The sequence below is a fragment of the Chelon labrosus genome (genome assembly GCF_963514085.1).
Source record: "Chelon labrosus genome assembly, chromosome: 6".
In the NCBI taxonomy this organism is placed as follows: domain Eukaryota; kingdom Metazoa; phylum Chordata; class Actinopteri; order Mugiliformes; family Mugilidae; genus Chelon; species Chelon labrosus.
Window position 1 is genome coordinate 4,789,475 of NC_140342.1, and position 16,569 is coordinate 4,806,043.

At 40.7% G+C, this 16,569-nt stretch overlaps 2 protein-coding genes across 2 annotated transcripts in view; one reads left to right on the forward strand and one right to left on the reverse strand.

Moving 5' to 3' along the window:
• The window catches only part of astn1 (astrotactin 1), a gene marked incomplete at its 5' end in the record, with an annotated part of 409,253 nt that extends 402,955 nt beyond the window's left edge, over window positions 1-6,298 (forward strand). The window contains one exon of the mRNA XM_084545838.1: window positions 5,286-6,298. Coding sequence (XP_084401964.1) covers window positions 5,286-5,523 — 238 coding nt within the window. The 3' untranslated portion in view covers window positions 5,524-6,298. The remainder of the gene's footprint in view (window positions 1-5,285) is intronic.
• Window positions 6,299-8,512: 2,214 nt separating this feature from the next.
• The window catches only part of pappa2 (pappalysin 2), a 79,131-nt gene continuing 71,074 nt past the window's right edge, over window positions 8,513-16,569 (reverse strand). Inside the window, exons 26-27 of the mRNA XM_084546702.1 lie at window positions 15,376-15,474; window positions 8,513-11,540 (exon numbers count right to left, since the gene is read on the reverse strand). Of these exons, the coding sequence (XP_084402828.1) occupies window positions 11,406-11,540; window positions 15,376-15,474 (234 nt within the window). The 3' untranslated portion in view covers window positions 8,513-11,405. The remainder of the gene's footprint in view (window positions 11,541-15,375; window positions 15,475-16,569) is intronic.

Sequence of the window (16,569 nt, forward strand, 5' to 3'; positions counted from 1 at the left end):
TATTATTTAATTTTCGCCATTTCAGACAAGTTTCAGACAAGTTTCAGACAGTAGATAATATATTATTAAATTGTATCAAGGCTTATGGTTAGTAGATAATGTATTATTCTAGTACAACGATCAATGTTATTATTGACACATATTACATACTGCAATATAATAATCTAATAATTTTAATTTGACCATATGAACATCGGGCTATACGTTTTAAAAAGTATTAGTAGAATTTGTATAGTCTTGTTTTCAATAAAAGCATATATTTAGGGAAAACCCTATTTTATGGTTCCATATGGAAACAGTTGGCTAACCCTCCCTCTAATGTTTTCTTTCTTAATTTTTACATTTTCATCATTTTCATCAAACAATATATAGCTAAGATCAACAATATTCCAGTAAGTTGTCAGGGCAAAATGGCAACAAACTCAGTGGATATTGTACAAGCAGGGCCAAGATCTTCTTTTATGCATCTTACATGTTGGATATACTATACTAAAGGAGGCACAAAAAAACTGTGTTTATATGCACCTTGCAATTCAATTTTGAGCTTACATGTAGATATTTATACATGCAAAACATGTTTTGATCATTGTAAGTGACTACGCACATGTCCACATGCACGCTTGCCTGTGCGGAGCCAAAACCATACACTCGGATGGGGCACTCGCATTGTATCTTGGAAACTATTTTCCTCCCCTATACATGCACAGGGATTTATGGTGACAACTGTTGCTATTTGGAACCTATGAGATATTCCTCCCTGAAAGCATAACAAACCGCACTTTCTATTTCTTTATTTAAAGCAAATACAGTACATATCTCAATTTCCTCAGACCGCTGGATTCTGTGGCAAAATATTGTGAACATAAAGAGGTTTCAGAAAAATGATCTGAACGACGGTATGGAGGCAGACTGTCAGCACGACGCAAGGGTTCTTTTCTGCTGACAGGCTGTTTGTGGAGACTGGCATCGGTGTGCTTAGTGCACTGCGGAGATGACGTTGCTTCTAATGCGTCTCGACAGTGAGAAGTGATTTGCAAATTAATGACGATAATAACAATGCTGATATACTGTGCGATCAGCTGTTTTGGCGGGAACGTGGGTGCAAAGCATGCACTTATTTCCAAAAATATACATGGGACTGTGGTGACGTGCTACATGTCAATGCAATATTGCGGTGTCAGTATAAGACAGGAGATGAAATGGAGTGGAATCCACAGGCCACGGAGTCTGTATTATTGCTGTCAGTTCCAACAACAAAAACTGCAGCTTATCAGCAAAATCAGATGTTGAGAAAAAAGCTAAACTCGTGGCTTATAATTTGAATAGGAGTTTGACAGGCGGATATTAGCTTGCCACAGAGACTGGAACACACAAGTTATAAATAAGAAAACTAAAGAAAAAAATATTTTCCTGCTTACTTCTAATAAGTGGTTTTACCCCAGACCAAAGTCTGTATCCAGATCAAACTGAAAATCAGTACAAACCAGACCATGAGCCACTTATTACATTATGTAGTGATGCATTTTCTGCGATTTCTCCTTTAAACTCATACACAGTGTAAGTAAAGCAAAACTATATCGTATAACCACATGCCAGTATGGTCTTTGTCGACACAAAGAGCAGACAGTGGCAAAATAAGAGACACAGCAACAAAATGCAGATGAGATCTCAAGTTGTGTACTGATGGACTTTGTTGCGTTTGAGTGATGTGTGTATAAATCAATGCACCCGCATACACACAACATTATGCATGTACAGTATGTGGCAACCACTGCAGACCACACAGTTGTGTCTGTGTCTGCAGGCTTTTCATCAGTTCCCCTCCGTGTGTTCATTCCGGTCCGGCCGCAAGAAGTGCAGTCAGCGGCATGCAGATGTTATCGCTAGAAAAACATTGTTCCCAAATTTAGTGAAGAAAGAGAGAGAAAATGATATATTCGTTCTGCTGCTGCCCCGCTTGAGCTCAACTACATGACTTAATCAGTTTAGGCATGTAACTGGCTGTTGAATGACTGGAATTTCTGCTTAATGCTGCACGACTGTGGAGCTTGTTTTACCTCTGTGTGGCTTTAGTTTGGAGTAATGACTTCATCTAATATGTAATTTGCTTATACTTTTAAAGAGAGGTAATGTCTGAAAGAAGAAAACACACAAAAAAAGAAAAAAAATCCCCCAAAATCTGCCACCTTCACTGGAAAGTACAGTAGTATTTTCAAATATCTTACATGACATATCATCAGACATGTTAGGAAATTCCAGAAAACTGCCCAGAGGCAACATTGTACTCTAATGGAATCACATGAGGCCATACTAGGCATACCAGCTTGGAAGTATTTTATTTGTTCGAAAAAGAGTTACACATATCTACATGTGTTTGACACGAAAACAGTCTTGTAACACATTTCTAAGTATATGTAATTAACATATTATATCTGAACGTGTTATGATTTAATGTAGGGGATAAATCCACACTGATTTTAATGGCACTTCAGAATGCACGACCACGAGCGCTGGTTCACGTCAGTATTAGAAAAAATGCACTGGGCTATTTGTGTTGAAAGTAAAAAAGGACGATGCGGATACTCAGGCTGCATTTGGGAGGAAGGAGATCTTGTGCATGAGTTTGTGTGCACGGTACATACATACGGATAAGCTGCATATTAGGATAATATGATGTTGAGGTGTTTTTTGTTGCTTCACCTTGAAACAACAATACTCGGAAGGTTTCAATATTATCATTTGATTATATGGGGTTAAATTTGTGTTCCACAGTAGTACAATGATGCCTGAAAGTCACAGGTGGACATAAAATGCCATTTCCTATTATATAGGAAATTTGTAATATATAAACACTAGATAAATCTGTTCGTTGAAGTGTTTGATTCAAGATATATATTTCTACTTCCTGCTCAAGTGTTCCAATTTAACCATTATGGTTGCGTTGAGGCAACAAACTTTTCATTTTAAGCAGGAAAAACATTACAAATATTTTTTTTCTTCAGTGATATATATCATAAATTGTTAAGTGGAAAATATGTGAGGCCTGGAGAACATACCCCTTCCCCGTCCTCAGTGACGATAAATAATGAGTGAGGTGACATGATTTTACAGCACAGTGAGCACACAAAAGTAGAATTAAAAAAATGTCATATCCACTCACCTCACCTTCAGTGCACTGAGGTGTGGGCAGGAAACAAAACTCACAAACCGAGCTTGTGCTGGTGAATCTATATATACTATATGTATGTATGTGCAGTATATGTATATGTATAGAGGGGCGGCGGAGCTCATTCTCCAACAGACTGATCCAGCTTTGGTAGGTCATTCAGCTTCATCATCTCGTGCTCTCATCAGGATCAACTCCATTGTTTTCTCTGCCATCATCTCCCTTGTCATTGTTTCATCTTTGTCATCCTTATTTTGATTTGCATTTCATGTTTTCCATCACCATTCATCCTTGCATGCATGTCATCATCATCATCATCATCATCATCATCATCATCATCATCATCCCCTTCGCAGCATCAGATCTTCACATCAAGGTGAGACAGGCAAGCACATTTAACTGCTCTTATTTCTCTCCACTACTTTCAACCGATGCGTACTGGCTGTGTAGCCCAGGTGCTCTAAAGTGTCATCTGTTCATTGGCGTAATCATGCGGTGTGCTGTAGACGTGCTGGTTTGACTGAAGAATGAGGAGAGACTGTGCATGGAATGAATGAAGTCCTCTCTCACTCCCATTTTCTGACTTTAGACAAACACAAAGTATCACGGGAAGGGCCAAAAGGGCTCTATCGGGTTTAATGGTTATTTATTACACTCCGTGTCCCTAGGAGATGTATTTATGTGAACTCTGTGCATCATGTTACTAGTGGAGATGATTTTTCAGCTGGCCTGGTTTGGCCAAAAGACAAGTTCAAGCTTTTCATAGTCTCTCCCCTGTCTCTCCGCGGTATTAGAGCCGTCCGTTAGCCTGTTTTCTTGCCACAGCCATTCATTTCTTCATTCATTCATTTTTCCAGTGCTTTACTCAGACCTTCAGCAGCCACTGTGTGCTTTGGGTCAAAGCTGGAATGTGTCAGTAACAGTGCACCTTAGACGTCGAGCTGTTTCAGACAGGAAGCAGCCGTGAATGGGTTGGTTTTCGGCTTTGTCATAGAGCGATGTCACTCCAAAGCAACAGCAGAGCCCGGTGTGATTTACTGAGAGCAGACATTCAAATATATCTCGTGGAAAATGTGCGTGATCACTGAGATTCAACCTTCTTTCTGCTGCCTGGCAGTAAGTGTTTCCCACAGTTAAGAATTTGCTGGTAGATGATTGGACGCCATTCACACTCACATTCTCACCTACAGCCAATTTAGAATCACCAATTAACCTAACCTAATGTCTTTGGACAGTGGGAGGAAGCTGGAGTACCTGGAGAGAACCCACACAGACACAGGGAGAAGCCCCCAAAACAATCAATTTGAAAATTTCGGAGATGGAGAAGCAGCAGCAAATAGTAAAGTGGAAATACGCTTAACTTGTTATCCAGAGGCCATCCCAAGCAAGCCATCTATTTGCGGTCTAAAAGCCATCAGGCTTGGTTGGACTGAACAGTTGGCTAATCCTGACAACGTGGCATTATTACGACTATTCTTCGTCTACTCCTGAACATCAGATCAGATATTTGAGACCCTCTTGTCTTATTGCAGCTTGTCCTCCATCTGCCGTTCTGATTTCATCAAGATCATCTCTCATTTATTCAGCACATGGGTAGCATAGATTAAAGGTGGAGCAAGACATTTTAATCCAGACTTTTGTGTGTACTGAAATGAAATCCAGGGTTTGTGCACAGCCCTGGTTCTGTTAATGGGCTCGGTGCGATACTCGCAACTCTCCTGCTGATCTTTGGCTGGAACAGCGTTGTGTGTTTATGGGAAACTTAGGTTCGCAAGAGCAAGTGAAGCAACAGCTTGTCAACACTGTTCACAACACTGTGTCAACACAACGCTGTTCATTGTCTCTTTAGTGTCTAGGAAATGCTTGTCCATGAATTTGAGAGGCCAAACATCTGAATGTGCAGGGGTTGATGTCCTCTCTTTCAGGCCTAATGTCACTATTCTCTGTCTGCCCTCTAAAACTGACTTGATGAATAGTCTTTGTTAACCAGCTGCAGAAATTCACGTAAGCAGAAAATTGTTTCTGACATGTCCACTACCTCTACTGAAGTGTACATGTATTTTATCAAATCAAAATCATACACAAACCCTTTAACCCTCTACATTGTTTGTTCCAACAGGAAGGCCGGCCTCATCCTCTCCCAGCTGGATGAACTCTCTCTGTGGTGTAAGGGCCTCCTTCAGGAGCCAAAGATCGGCCTTCGTAGGATGTCCCTCAAGTTCCTGTCCTGCCGTTACACCGACACCAAGGCCTTTGGGCTGAACTGGTCAGACATGGGCCAGGACGTACACAAGGCCTGTGACGAGCAGACGCTCACTGTCATGTATAATGACTACGGTGAGCCCAAGGAGCTCTAAACTTCTGGGTTTATGGAAGATGACAGGGATTTGTCAAATCCAACAAAGAAAAGAAGAAAATTGAGATTTTATATTTGTTTCTGACACATACAGTATATGTCTCATACGCAAATACAGTGCTTTTTATTTAGCTTTCCTGAATTACTGACACCAGAGCCAAATATATTTAATGTGGTACCTGATGGTGTCTGAAGTCTAGTCATCTAATAAACTGGAGCAGTGTTAATCCATACCTATTTTCCGTGCTTTGCTTGATCCGTTCAAGTGCGGCCCTACCTTGCAATGGTGAGTGAAAATGAATTATTCTTGGTACATTCAGCAGAAGCAGTGTTGCCAGATATACCATAATTATCGTATATATACACTTCAGGTCCTGTGCGATATAAAAGGGCAAATATATGATAGTTTGCCATTTGACTGACATTGAATAAAGCAGTTGTGCCATTCAGATGAGTCTATTCCTTAGGTTATTGCCGTTCCATGCACATAGAATAGCTTTGGTTTTAATGCACTGTCGTAGCGTGTGATTTTTTTCAAATTGTTTTGGTACATACGATAATTTTAAAGCGACAGTGCGATATTTCTTAATTTTCCTCCAAAAGCAGTCATATCTTCATAAAATAAGCAACATAAATCAAGATTTATTGCTTTAAAATGGATTTTCCCTTTTGGCCATGAAACCTTTGTTTCACGTGCAGCCACAAGACTAAATTGTTTGCTTTATTTGCAACCGAGGCTATTTTTCTTGTTTGACTAAAGCATGTGTGAGATGGTGTCAGATTGTGTAATTTAATGTGAAATATTGCAAGGTATGTGTGGACTCACTTAAAAAGCATGTAAACCCAGTCTGTTCGCTTCCTGCCCACGAGGTTTTCCAGCTTTATCCCAATTTTAAAGTTTCAGTGTGATGTGGTGGCAAAAATCCACCTGACAATGAAAATGTATTGTTTTTCACAATATTTGATCATGGCAAGGACTAAACATGAGAACATGCATTATTTTATTTCACCTTTTTTTAGTTGGATTTGACAACCTCCATTTTAAACCTTTGATACAGAAACAAAACACCTTTTTACACTCGGCTGCATAAGTCTAATTTAAAGTGATACCTGGTTTCATTTGGGGTTGACATATTCAGTCAGATCCGAGACATAAATGTTTACACGGGCCTCCATTGGGCCTGTTTAAATCCAAACTTCGTCATATCGTCGAGCATCTTGGTGAACAGTTGCATAAGGCAACTCCTGATGGCCAAATAACAGATACAGTTAGTTGCTTCTTTTACTTGATTTGCAACCTGAAGACAGATTCTTTCAAAGTTCACATGAAAAATGGACTCCGTGTCCAAGAGTCTGAATCTTGTAAAGACTTTCCAGTTAAAACCCATCGTAGCTTCAGTTTCACTGGCACATTGCAACCAGCGTTGGATATAAATGTTTTACTGCTTCACAGCTTCCGATGCTCGGCGTACATGTTTATTATGAATTACTGCAGCACTCCCGGCAAGTGAACTAAACGTCAAGTACCTCTTCAGTTGTGAACAGTTCTGGTAGAGTTTGCAGCTATCGCTTCTCTTTGTACATATTCTGATTACAGTCAGCTTTGGAAAGCAAGTAGTTACACACCATTTTCCTTCCTTTGTCATTCAGACATCTTGAAAAAAACGCAACATATTAAAGGAATTGTTATGTAGCGGCGCTGGAAAAAAACGAAAAAAAACAGTGTTTTACAAAGTTCTGTGTGTTCTAAAGAAAGAAGTAGCATGATGGAGCAGATGGAGCTTCACTAGAAAAGCAAAATATAGAGAGGTAGAATATGTAGATAAAAGGAGATGGTCTGCTGGGAGAATCCATGTACATAGCGCTATCATAATGTTTTAGTGATATAACCTGCTGAATGTAGTGTTGATAGTTTGCATTTAGAAATGAAGTCGTTGTAAAGGAGTTGTGTTAAGTAACAGGAATCAAGCGGAGATACTGGTTTGTTTATTATCTCTGCGTGTTCAGTGAAACCGGACAAAACTGATGATTGACAGTATTTATCATATCCAGTTCTAATGACATCTAACCGGTGACTGCATCAAACCCAATGCCGTCTTAATGTTTTCAGCTGTTTAAACTTCACGCAATAACACGTCTTTGGTAAGATCTTTTTTTGAAATCTCGATTCCAGCTTGTTTATTGTGGGTACATTTTGTAACATTTATTTGACTTTTCTTTTTCTTTATCTTTTATCTGTGTGCAGTGCAGATTGATGTCAAAGAAATGTATATGTACATTAGCCGTTGATTTTTAACAAATGTCATATGTGAATACTAAAGAAAGAACGCTTGTAGATTTTTGTATAGGCAGCAAAGTGTTTCATAAATGCATCTCATTATAGCGCGGTACAGTGTTTTAATTCTGTACATAAATGCACAACGGGCGATATTTTACAACATTGACGTGTGCTTTAGTAGCTACTCTGTCGTACTGTAACATCTGCTGTGTATCTTAGTCTTTGCAGATCAATGCAGTGATTCCCATTTTAATGTCAAGATCTGATTGTGATCTAAAGATGCTGCACACCGTCCGATGGAACTTTGTCCTGAAGTAACACTCAAGATGAAACTGATGAATTTCAGATACTGGTAAACCAGCCATCTACTATCTGCATGATGTACTGTCTATACTGTATGTGGCATCATAAACTCAACTTTTTCACTTTGATCTTTGCTACTTCCAAGAACAATAAAGAATATATTATGAAACGGGACTATAAAGATATTTTTTTTACAGTTTACTCAACAGGTGTTTGACTCTCACACTGCAAGTAACTGAGGCACTAGGAACTGAATTTACAAGCTCTTCTTGCTACTTGGGTCAGTTAGAAGTACCTAGGCTATTATTTATCACCTCATACCATGGTCTTGTTGTATTTCTTTGAATCAGGAGCTCGCTTTTCTGGTGTACTCCTCAACTGGAGGTAGATCAAATAGTGCCTTTTCCAGAAGTCTCCTCTGATGAGCAGTGGGGAGCTCATATTTGGACCTATATAATCCCAGAGCATCCGCTCCATGAGAAATGGTATGTGCTCTTCTTGTGAGCCCACATATCTTGATGAAGTCTTTTTTTCTGTATTGTCTTTATTGGCAGTTGCCAGTCAGATTTTGAGGTGCATTATCCCGGCCTGCTGCGCAGCTAGCACCGGTTACATATTCAAACCCCAGATTCTGTAAAAACAGACTTAGGATGCATTCACACCCGGGTTGTCGTTCAGAAACCAGGAGTTGCAGTCGCTCCCTGGAGCATTTCGTATGTATGGTAGTTGTTAATGTGATGTGTCTTTGGAAGAATGAGCACCTGTCATAGGTGTGTGGCGGGACCAGTGCACCTTAATATACATAAATGTTTTCAACACTTAGCCACCATGCTTGATCAAACTCAACTTTGCCAAACCCAAGTTGTTCATATGCAGAACCACCGACCAGCAGTAAATGCTCCATTTGCGTTGTAATTATTTCCTGATTTCCCAATCCTATTTTTGAAAAGTACGTACGTTTGAAAGTACGTAGTCTCTATTCTCATGGGAACATGAACCAAACCACAGTTAAAAGCAACACTGTAACAATCTTGTATCAGGGGCTCGGAAAAAACGAAATGTAGACGTGAAAGCACCCTTAGGACAATTTGGTGTTGGCTTGCAGTTGTGTCTGAGCTATTTCACAAGTATATGAGTGCAGTAAAAGGACATCCCGACTTTAAATGAACTCTTTATAGAGAAGATAGTGAACATCGGTTATTCTGCATTAAACAGACCACATACAAACCGCTCTAACATGGTAGATGATATAAAAATATATAAAAAAATCAGTGCCTGTTTGAAAGTTGAAATTGAGACTCATCAGACAACTGAATGAGCAAATCCAGTGTTTATAGTTATGACAATGAATTGTACTCCCTGTTGCCTGAGTAGAAAATGTGAATGTTTGAACTGACATATAGCTATTAAAAGCATTCTGGCTTCATGTGCAAAATGTCAGGTTAGCATTTATCTCAAATAATAACGCTGCACATTTTTGTGTCTATTATAGTACTCAGAGCCATAGCTAGGCACTGAGAGCCCAAGACTCAGTACGTAGCAGTGCTCACAGGAACAGCTAGAAGCTTCCTTTCACAATTTAAGTATTGATCGCAGTACATTATGCGCTGCAAATATCCGTAGGACTGTATGGAATATAGTGCTTAGATCAGTCAGCCTGTTATAAAACCAGAGAAACAACAAACATATGGCAAGGCTCATGTCGTGGGGGCATAGTGTACGTTTGTTTATACGGTCACATGGTGAGGACTCAACTTCCTTTATGGTGCCCATAAAATATTTCATTACATTTTGGGGCGTAACATTGGCACTGATTATGCTAGAATTAGAGGAAGTCTCCTAGAAATTGCTAATTGTCCTCTGAAGAGATGAAAACGCGACTGCAACTGTGCGTTTACTGTTGGGCTAGCTGGTTTACGTAAGATGAGATGTCATTTGCACCTGTACAGAAACCCACTAAAGACACATCCACCGCAGATGAACACAAACCACAGAAGAAGCACATTGCTGAGGTTGATATAAAGTTGCTGTTTATTTCATTGAGTATAAAGTACTGTAAAATATCACAAAGAACATGAGTATACTTTTATAGATACAATATTGTGATGGGGGTATTGTGAAGTGTGTCTTTGATGTCACACACCTTCCATTTAGATTCAGGTGCAACTGTTCGTAACATTTGACATAAATTTGTGACATGTTTGTAGTGTAAATACAGCTGAACACACTTACAGACACGGCTCTCCAGGGAAGCCCTGTGCTGTATAGTACAGATACATGTTTATATTACTGGATGTGTGATATAAATAGAGTACTGACCTGTGTGACTAATATGTGATCTAGTAGATATGTTAGGTGCTCCAAATATATTAGTCTATACTTGTTAGTCTTTACAGATATATATCCTCTTGTGTTCCTAATAGCTACATGTCAGACTTGAGGGTTGGTAGAAGTATATGTCCGATCTGAGTTAGTGTCTGGGAAGATTTGTTTGACCTGCCATGAGAACAAAGGGGCTTTGAGGTAATGTTTCTGTGCAGCAAAACAGAAATTAGAAATGTCATTTCCTTTGTCCAGCAGACTAAGATTTGATTAGTTTTTTGGTTTCGAGTAGCATTAGTTGACTCAAGAAACTGATTTGGCATTCGTTATGAAACAGATCCACACCAACAAGTCAGCGTGATGGCCTCGGTAGGTTTTAAATATGGACAATGTAATCCTAATATTTTCCCTCAGTAGTCCTTAGTGTAAGGACTGTGCGTGTACTGCAGTTTTCAGGCACAGCCAGTTCTTTTGGTTTCTCTGCCCCAAGACTAATGAAGTCCAGAGAACTACTTGAGTCCATTTACAAAAGCGATTTGATCGAATTATGATGACTTGATTTGTAGAGCATAAACTGTTTAACCCTATTTCAACTACACCTCCGTTTTCTCAGTTAGCCTCCAATTTTCTATGATTTTCTGCTCTTACACAAATCCAACAATGAAGATAACCTTTAACATTTTGAAAGGGACAAAAAAATAAAAAACAAAACAACATTGTGTCCATGTGCAGATGTTGTTTGTCTGGACTGAGCACAATTAAAGTTTTTAACCAACATGACTCAGATTTGATGCGATTTAACAGTAAAATCACTTGTGATCAAATAAAAATGGCCCTTCATTGTATGAAGTCTGACTTCAAGCACATTCCTCGTACTACAAAATGTCAAAAATCGGATATTTTTTTGTTTGTTTGCTGTGGTGTGTATTCTGTGGTTTGACTCGGTTTAACACAAGTTCAACTTCTTTCATTCCTCCGTCTTATTGCTTCCCTCCTCCTGCTCCACCACCTCCTCCTCCTTCTTCCAAGTGCTTGACTTTGCTCTTGTTCTCCTCGGCGTCTGGATCACGGCAAGTGCACTCGTCCTGATTGCAGTCCGCCCCAAACTGAATGACCTGTCAGTACATAAACACAACATTCAGCGCTCGGCTTCCCAGACGCACTATAGATCTTTCAGTCTGTGGCTGGACCCACAGAAAAACACACAATGTGACTTTTTGGGCCTGTCTCCTGTCTGCAGCGGATATCATTTTTAACAGATGACTAAACCAAGAAAACACACACACTCTAATGTAAAGTGTGTGTTCTTGTTTAAGGCTGGTTGTTCATGAAATTTGATTAAATCTTATCCTATTTGAGTGTAAGTGGGACCAAAGCATAGAAAGGAAATATGAAAAACAGTGGAATAAAAGGAAACATTGCATCAGGAGTTTCAGTAAAAGCCCGTCACTGAGAAGGCTTCCCGATGGGGTTGTTACATTTCAACTGTAACAAAGAGCAAGGCTTTGAATGGCAATAAGAGATCATAAAAAATAAATTTGCTTGAACTGACCAAGCAGCATTGTGTTTGTGCTGAAAGGTAAGTGGCCCTTAGTACTCGTTCCATTTCCTCATAGTTTCAAAGAGAGCTCCAACAGCTCTCCGGAGGCAGATAAAGCGCATGTCAAATGGTTCAACGTGGCCTTTGAACGGCGAAAAAACCTTGAGGGTCTTCAGGGGGGGAAAGGAGGGAGGAAGGCTCCGCCGTGGAGGTGAACGGATGAACACATGTTAAGAATCAACAACAAGAGGCTGCCAGCTCTTGTCTAGGAAGCAAGCCATCACCACAGGTTGCAAAATAAACTCTGGTGCCCCGCGAAGCAGTCTGTTGCAAGAAATGTAAACACTCGCTCCTGGAGAGAAGGAGTGAGAGAAAGAGTGAGAGAAAGAAAGGAGAGTGGGAGGCAAAGAAAGAAAATAAGGATGACAGCAAGCGAGGCTAGTGGGAGGTAGCAGCTTGTCGACCTTCACTTGTGATTGCACCCGCTTTTGGAGGGAGATGAGGTTGATGGCAGGGTAATAGATTCACTGAGGGCTCTCAACGAGCTACAGACGGCCAGGCTTCACTTAAAATGCCAGCAATCCCATTTAAGATGAATTGGCGTGGCCATTAAATGTTTCCCTAACAGCTTCATCTTGATTCATTGATGCAGGCACAGAGCGAGCCAAGGAATACTCCACCTTAGATGCCTTCTAACAGCTTCTGGAAGGAGAGAAAGGACTTGTTTGCTTCATACACAGAAACGCAAGCCAAGTCTTTTGGCTGTGTGTGAGGGCTTAAAAGCCACCTCCTGCTGTTTACTGCAACATATTCATAAACAGAATTCATGTGACAAAAAAAGTTTCCGGGCGGTGAATTCAAACTTGCATGCAATCAAAACCAACCCTACAGTCTAGCAAAAAAAAAAAAGAAAAAAGAAAGAAATCATGTCTTCTTTGACCTCCTTCTGTTCTGTCTTCGCTGCTTTTACTACGTTGGCCCTTTGTCAGACTAAAACCCAGACTCCGCAAAACAAATCAAAGGAAAATTGTGTTTCCATAGATGGTGTGGCAGCTCCGATCTTTTCTTCTGGAGCTTTTGTTCCTGTTGGCCAATAATGGAATCCCACCTGAATCATCTCTCGTGTCTCTCTCCTCTCTTGTCATCGCTGAAACCAGCGTTGTAAATAAATCCCATACGGGCTGATTGATTCGGATATTTGATGGAATTCAAAGGCTGGTGAGTTGTCTGACTGAATCTGCGAAGTAGCCATGTCAGTCCAACTCATCACCATCTGTATTTCTAGATGATTAACATTGAAACTGTGGCAAATTGACATGAAAAATCACAGCTTTTCTTTTTTTCTCTCTCTCGTGGCAGCAGAGAAAATATGTGACGCGGGTCACGCTGTGTTAAAAAACCTGTAATTTCCCACACCTGCATGAGTGGAGCCGCAGAGAAACAGAGCGTTCTGTAAACAAACCCACTAATCGTTCATTACTCCCCCTGCTCCATCACCCTGCTGGAGCCGCGGTGGCACTCAGGATGCTGACTCTCACGGCGGTTTAGTTCACTTCCTCAAAGCGACCCCCGCTCGCCGAGCTGCTGTTTTACAGTGGCCGAGCGAACCGCAGACTGTCAGACACCTCGCCGCTCCCACACTTTTACCCTGCCCCCCCTTCCCCCGGTAAAAGAGCAGTTAGTGGCAGTCTGGCAGCTCATTTATTATGACGGCAGCTACAGACTCGCTGAACTCCTTCTCCGTTTAGGAAGGAGCTGCCAGTGAGTCATGGCGTGCTGCGGACATGAAGGAGACAGCAAAGGCTCAGCCAACTGTAAGCCATAGGAATTAATAGGCAGGGCCCCCGGAATGAGTGTCATGAATATGTGGCTGTACAGTAGCCAAATAGTGTATATTGCGAGCGAGGGGAGGGTGAGCGACTTCCCGAATGTCCATATGGGAGAGAAGTTCTTGTGAAAGCACAGAAAAATAGGAAAAAAAGATGTGTTTATGTAGAAGCAGTTGAGGGAATGAGTGGCCTGGTTTCCACCACTGGCTGACCGGGGCTTTCTCATTATTATTCATACCATTCCTCCTAGCCACCCAATATATACAGCAATCATTTAGAGCAATTAGTGTAATGTGATACATTTGCATCTCGTAGCAAGCACGAACAAGCTGTCACCCCAGAGAGTATGTTAGGATGGATAAACACAAAGACATCCAACGAACTCCTCAGATTGATTAGGCCTGCGATAGAAAGCTTGATTTTAAAATGCAGTTTGAATGCCGGCCTACATCACACTGCGAGGCCGGTAGACAGAAACATTTCTAATCTCCATTAAAGAATCTTTAAATTAAATTTGTTGTTCGTGCTATATTCTGTCCATACCTGTCCATACCCATACCGATGTCCCAAAGCCTGAGTAGTTACTTCTGCAATGTAGCAATGACTTAAAGGGGAACTATTGTTTTTTTACAACCTGGACCTTATTTGTACCATAAAATACGATCGTTTACTCACCCATATAACTTCTGTGTCATTTGGACTCATTTAGGAGCTAATTAGATCAGCGTATATCCATATAGTGGGAGTGACTGGGGCACCGAGACGCAGCCTCTAAATAACGCATTACCTGGCGCGAAACTCGTTCATGTCGCCAGGTCAGAAGACATCATCTGGGGTCTGTAGGTCAATCTACAGACCCCAGATGACGATAACATGTAACTCCGGTAACTCTGTTATTTAGAGGCTGCGTCTCGGTGCCCCAGTCACTCCCGCTATATGGATAGATGCTGATCTAATTAACTCCTGAACGAGTGCAAATGACACAAAAGTTATATGGGTGAGTAAATGATCGTATTTTATGCTAGAAATAAGTTCAGGTCCAGGTTGTAAAAAACAGTAGTTCCCCTTTAATATGAAAGGTGAGAAAGTGTGTAGCAGCTCGGGTGATGAAAGCCTGCTTATTTACAATTGGACTGGAAAAGCTAGAGGGCACAAGTCTCCTCTGTGGTTATAAGTACAGATGAGGGAGACTAAATAGGCGCAGTCGTTAACAGGAGAGAGAGGGGAAAGTAGCAGTGATCTGTGTTTGTTTGCTTAGTAGAAGTCTCCTGCATAGCGCCACCGTGCTCATGCCAAAAGAGACAGATTTCTACTACTGTAAACAGGAAGAACCTGGCTTTTTATCCAACTTCAGCTCCTAAGCTCCATCTTGATTACAAGATGCAAGCGGGGGACACGCCAAAGAAGTAATAAACAGTCGCTTTTTAAACAAAAAAAAAAAAGTAGTTATTTTTATCAAATGTTACCCTTTAAAAAAGAACAAAAGTAACATTAAGGTAGAAAAGTAACAAATCACTCTTTCTTTTCCTGTGTAAATATGGTCGGCAGGAGGTGTAGCACTGGAAATGTGTGTTTATGTACCTTTCTGGTGGAGAGTGTGGATGGGCAACAGTCTCCTCCATCATACTGGCAGTAGGCCCTGTTGTTGATGGTGTCACACCAGCCGTCCCCTCCAAAAGGCTAGACACAAGTTACAAACAAGAAACTGTGTTATTCCATCTCCAAATGATCAGAAGGAAAGGCCTGGTACACCAAAAGAAAAAGAACTCCACTTCTTCCCAGAAGACTGATTTTCAGTAAGTGGCACACATTGTCATGCAATTTAGCTGTTTGGAACAGACGTCAGTGAAATCAATATAAACAGGCAGAGTCCAATCCAAGTCCAAACCAAATTGTGTGTTCAGTCATACTCGAAATTGAAAAACCTAATAGTTGGTCTTCAGTTCAACGCACAAGCAAGGCTGTGTGATTTATTCAGCAAAGCCCTTCCCCTTGTAAATGTAAGACTACATCTATGCTGATTGCTCAGGCATAGCATATGTAAAGTAGCAATCTGTGCTTACAAGTGATTGCATTTAAAATCAGGTTATGCAAGCAGCTGCTAATGTAAAAAGGAATATAAATGTGTGTTGTTAAATGCACGACTTCTTGTGACTTGCATTGTTTGCACAGAACATGGGGTATGGGAGACATAGTAACCTGGAGTGTGCACATTTAGTGTTTCATATTATTTGTTGTATGTTTGGTTGATCATAAGACTAAAATGTGGTTTATACCTTTGCAGGACATAGACGGCGTAACCTACACACGTAGCCTACACCGGTGCGAGCCATTTATACTTGTGTGCTCGTCTGTCTTATTTGGTCTGTAAAAACACTTGTTGGCTCTGTGTCTTTTTTGGCATTCAGGTAACTTTTTGTTTCTACTTACTGCTTCACTTTCAATAATGACGACTCAAACTGTCGCTGCAATTTTGGCAAAGACGATGGAGAAGCAGCCGGAAATGCTAAATACGGACTAATACCAAGCGGACCAATCACAGCTCTTGTGGTATGTGTCACCGTGACACGTAATTCTGGGGAGGTGCACGTCAGGCTACGGCGTTAGCGTCTGCATAGGGTCTGGGCTGTCGCTGTAGCTACAGTTTCAGCTCTTAATCCTTCACGCTAGCTTCAAAAACATTACAATGATCGGTCAGTCATATGTTGCAATCAGGATTCTGGACTACACTGCTGGAATTAACCTATAAGCAATATTATCCAGTATTTTATATGT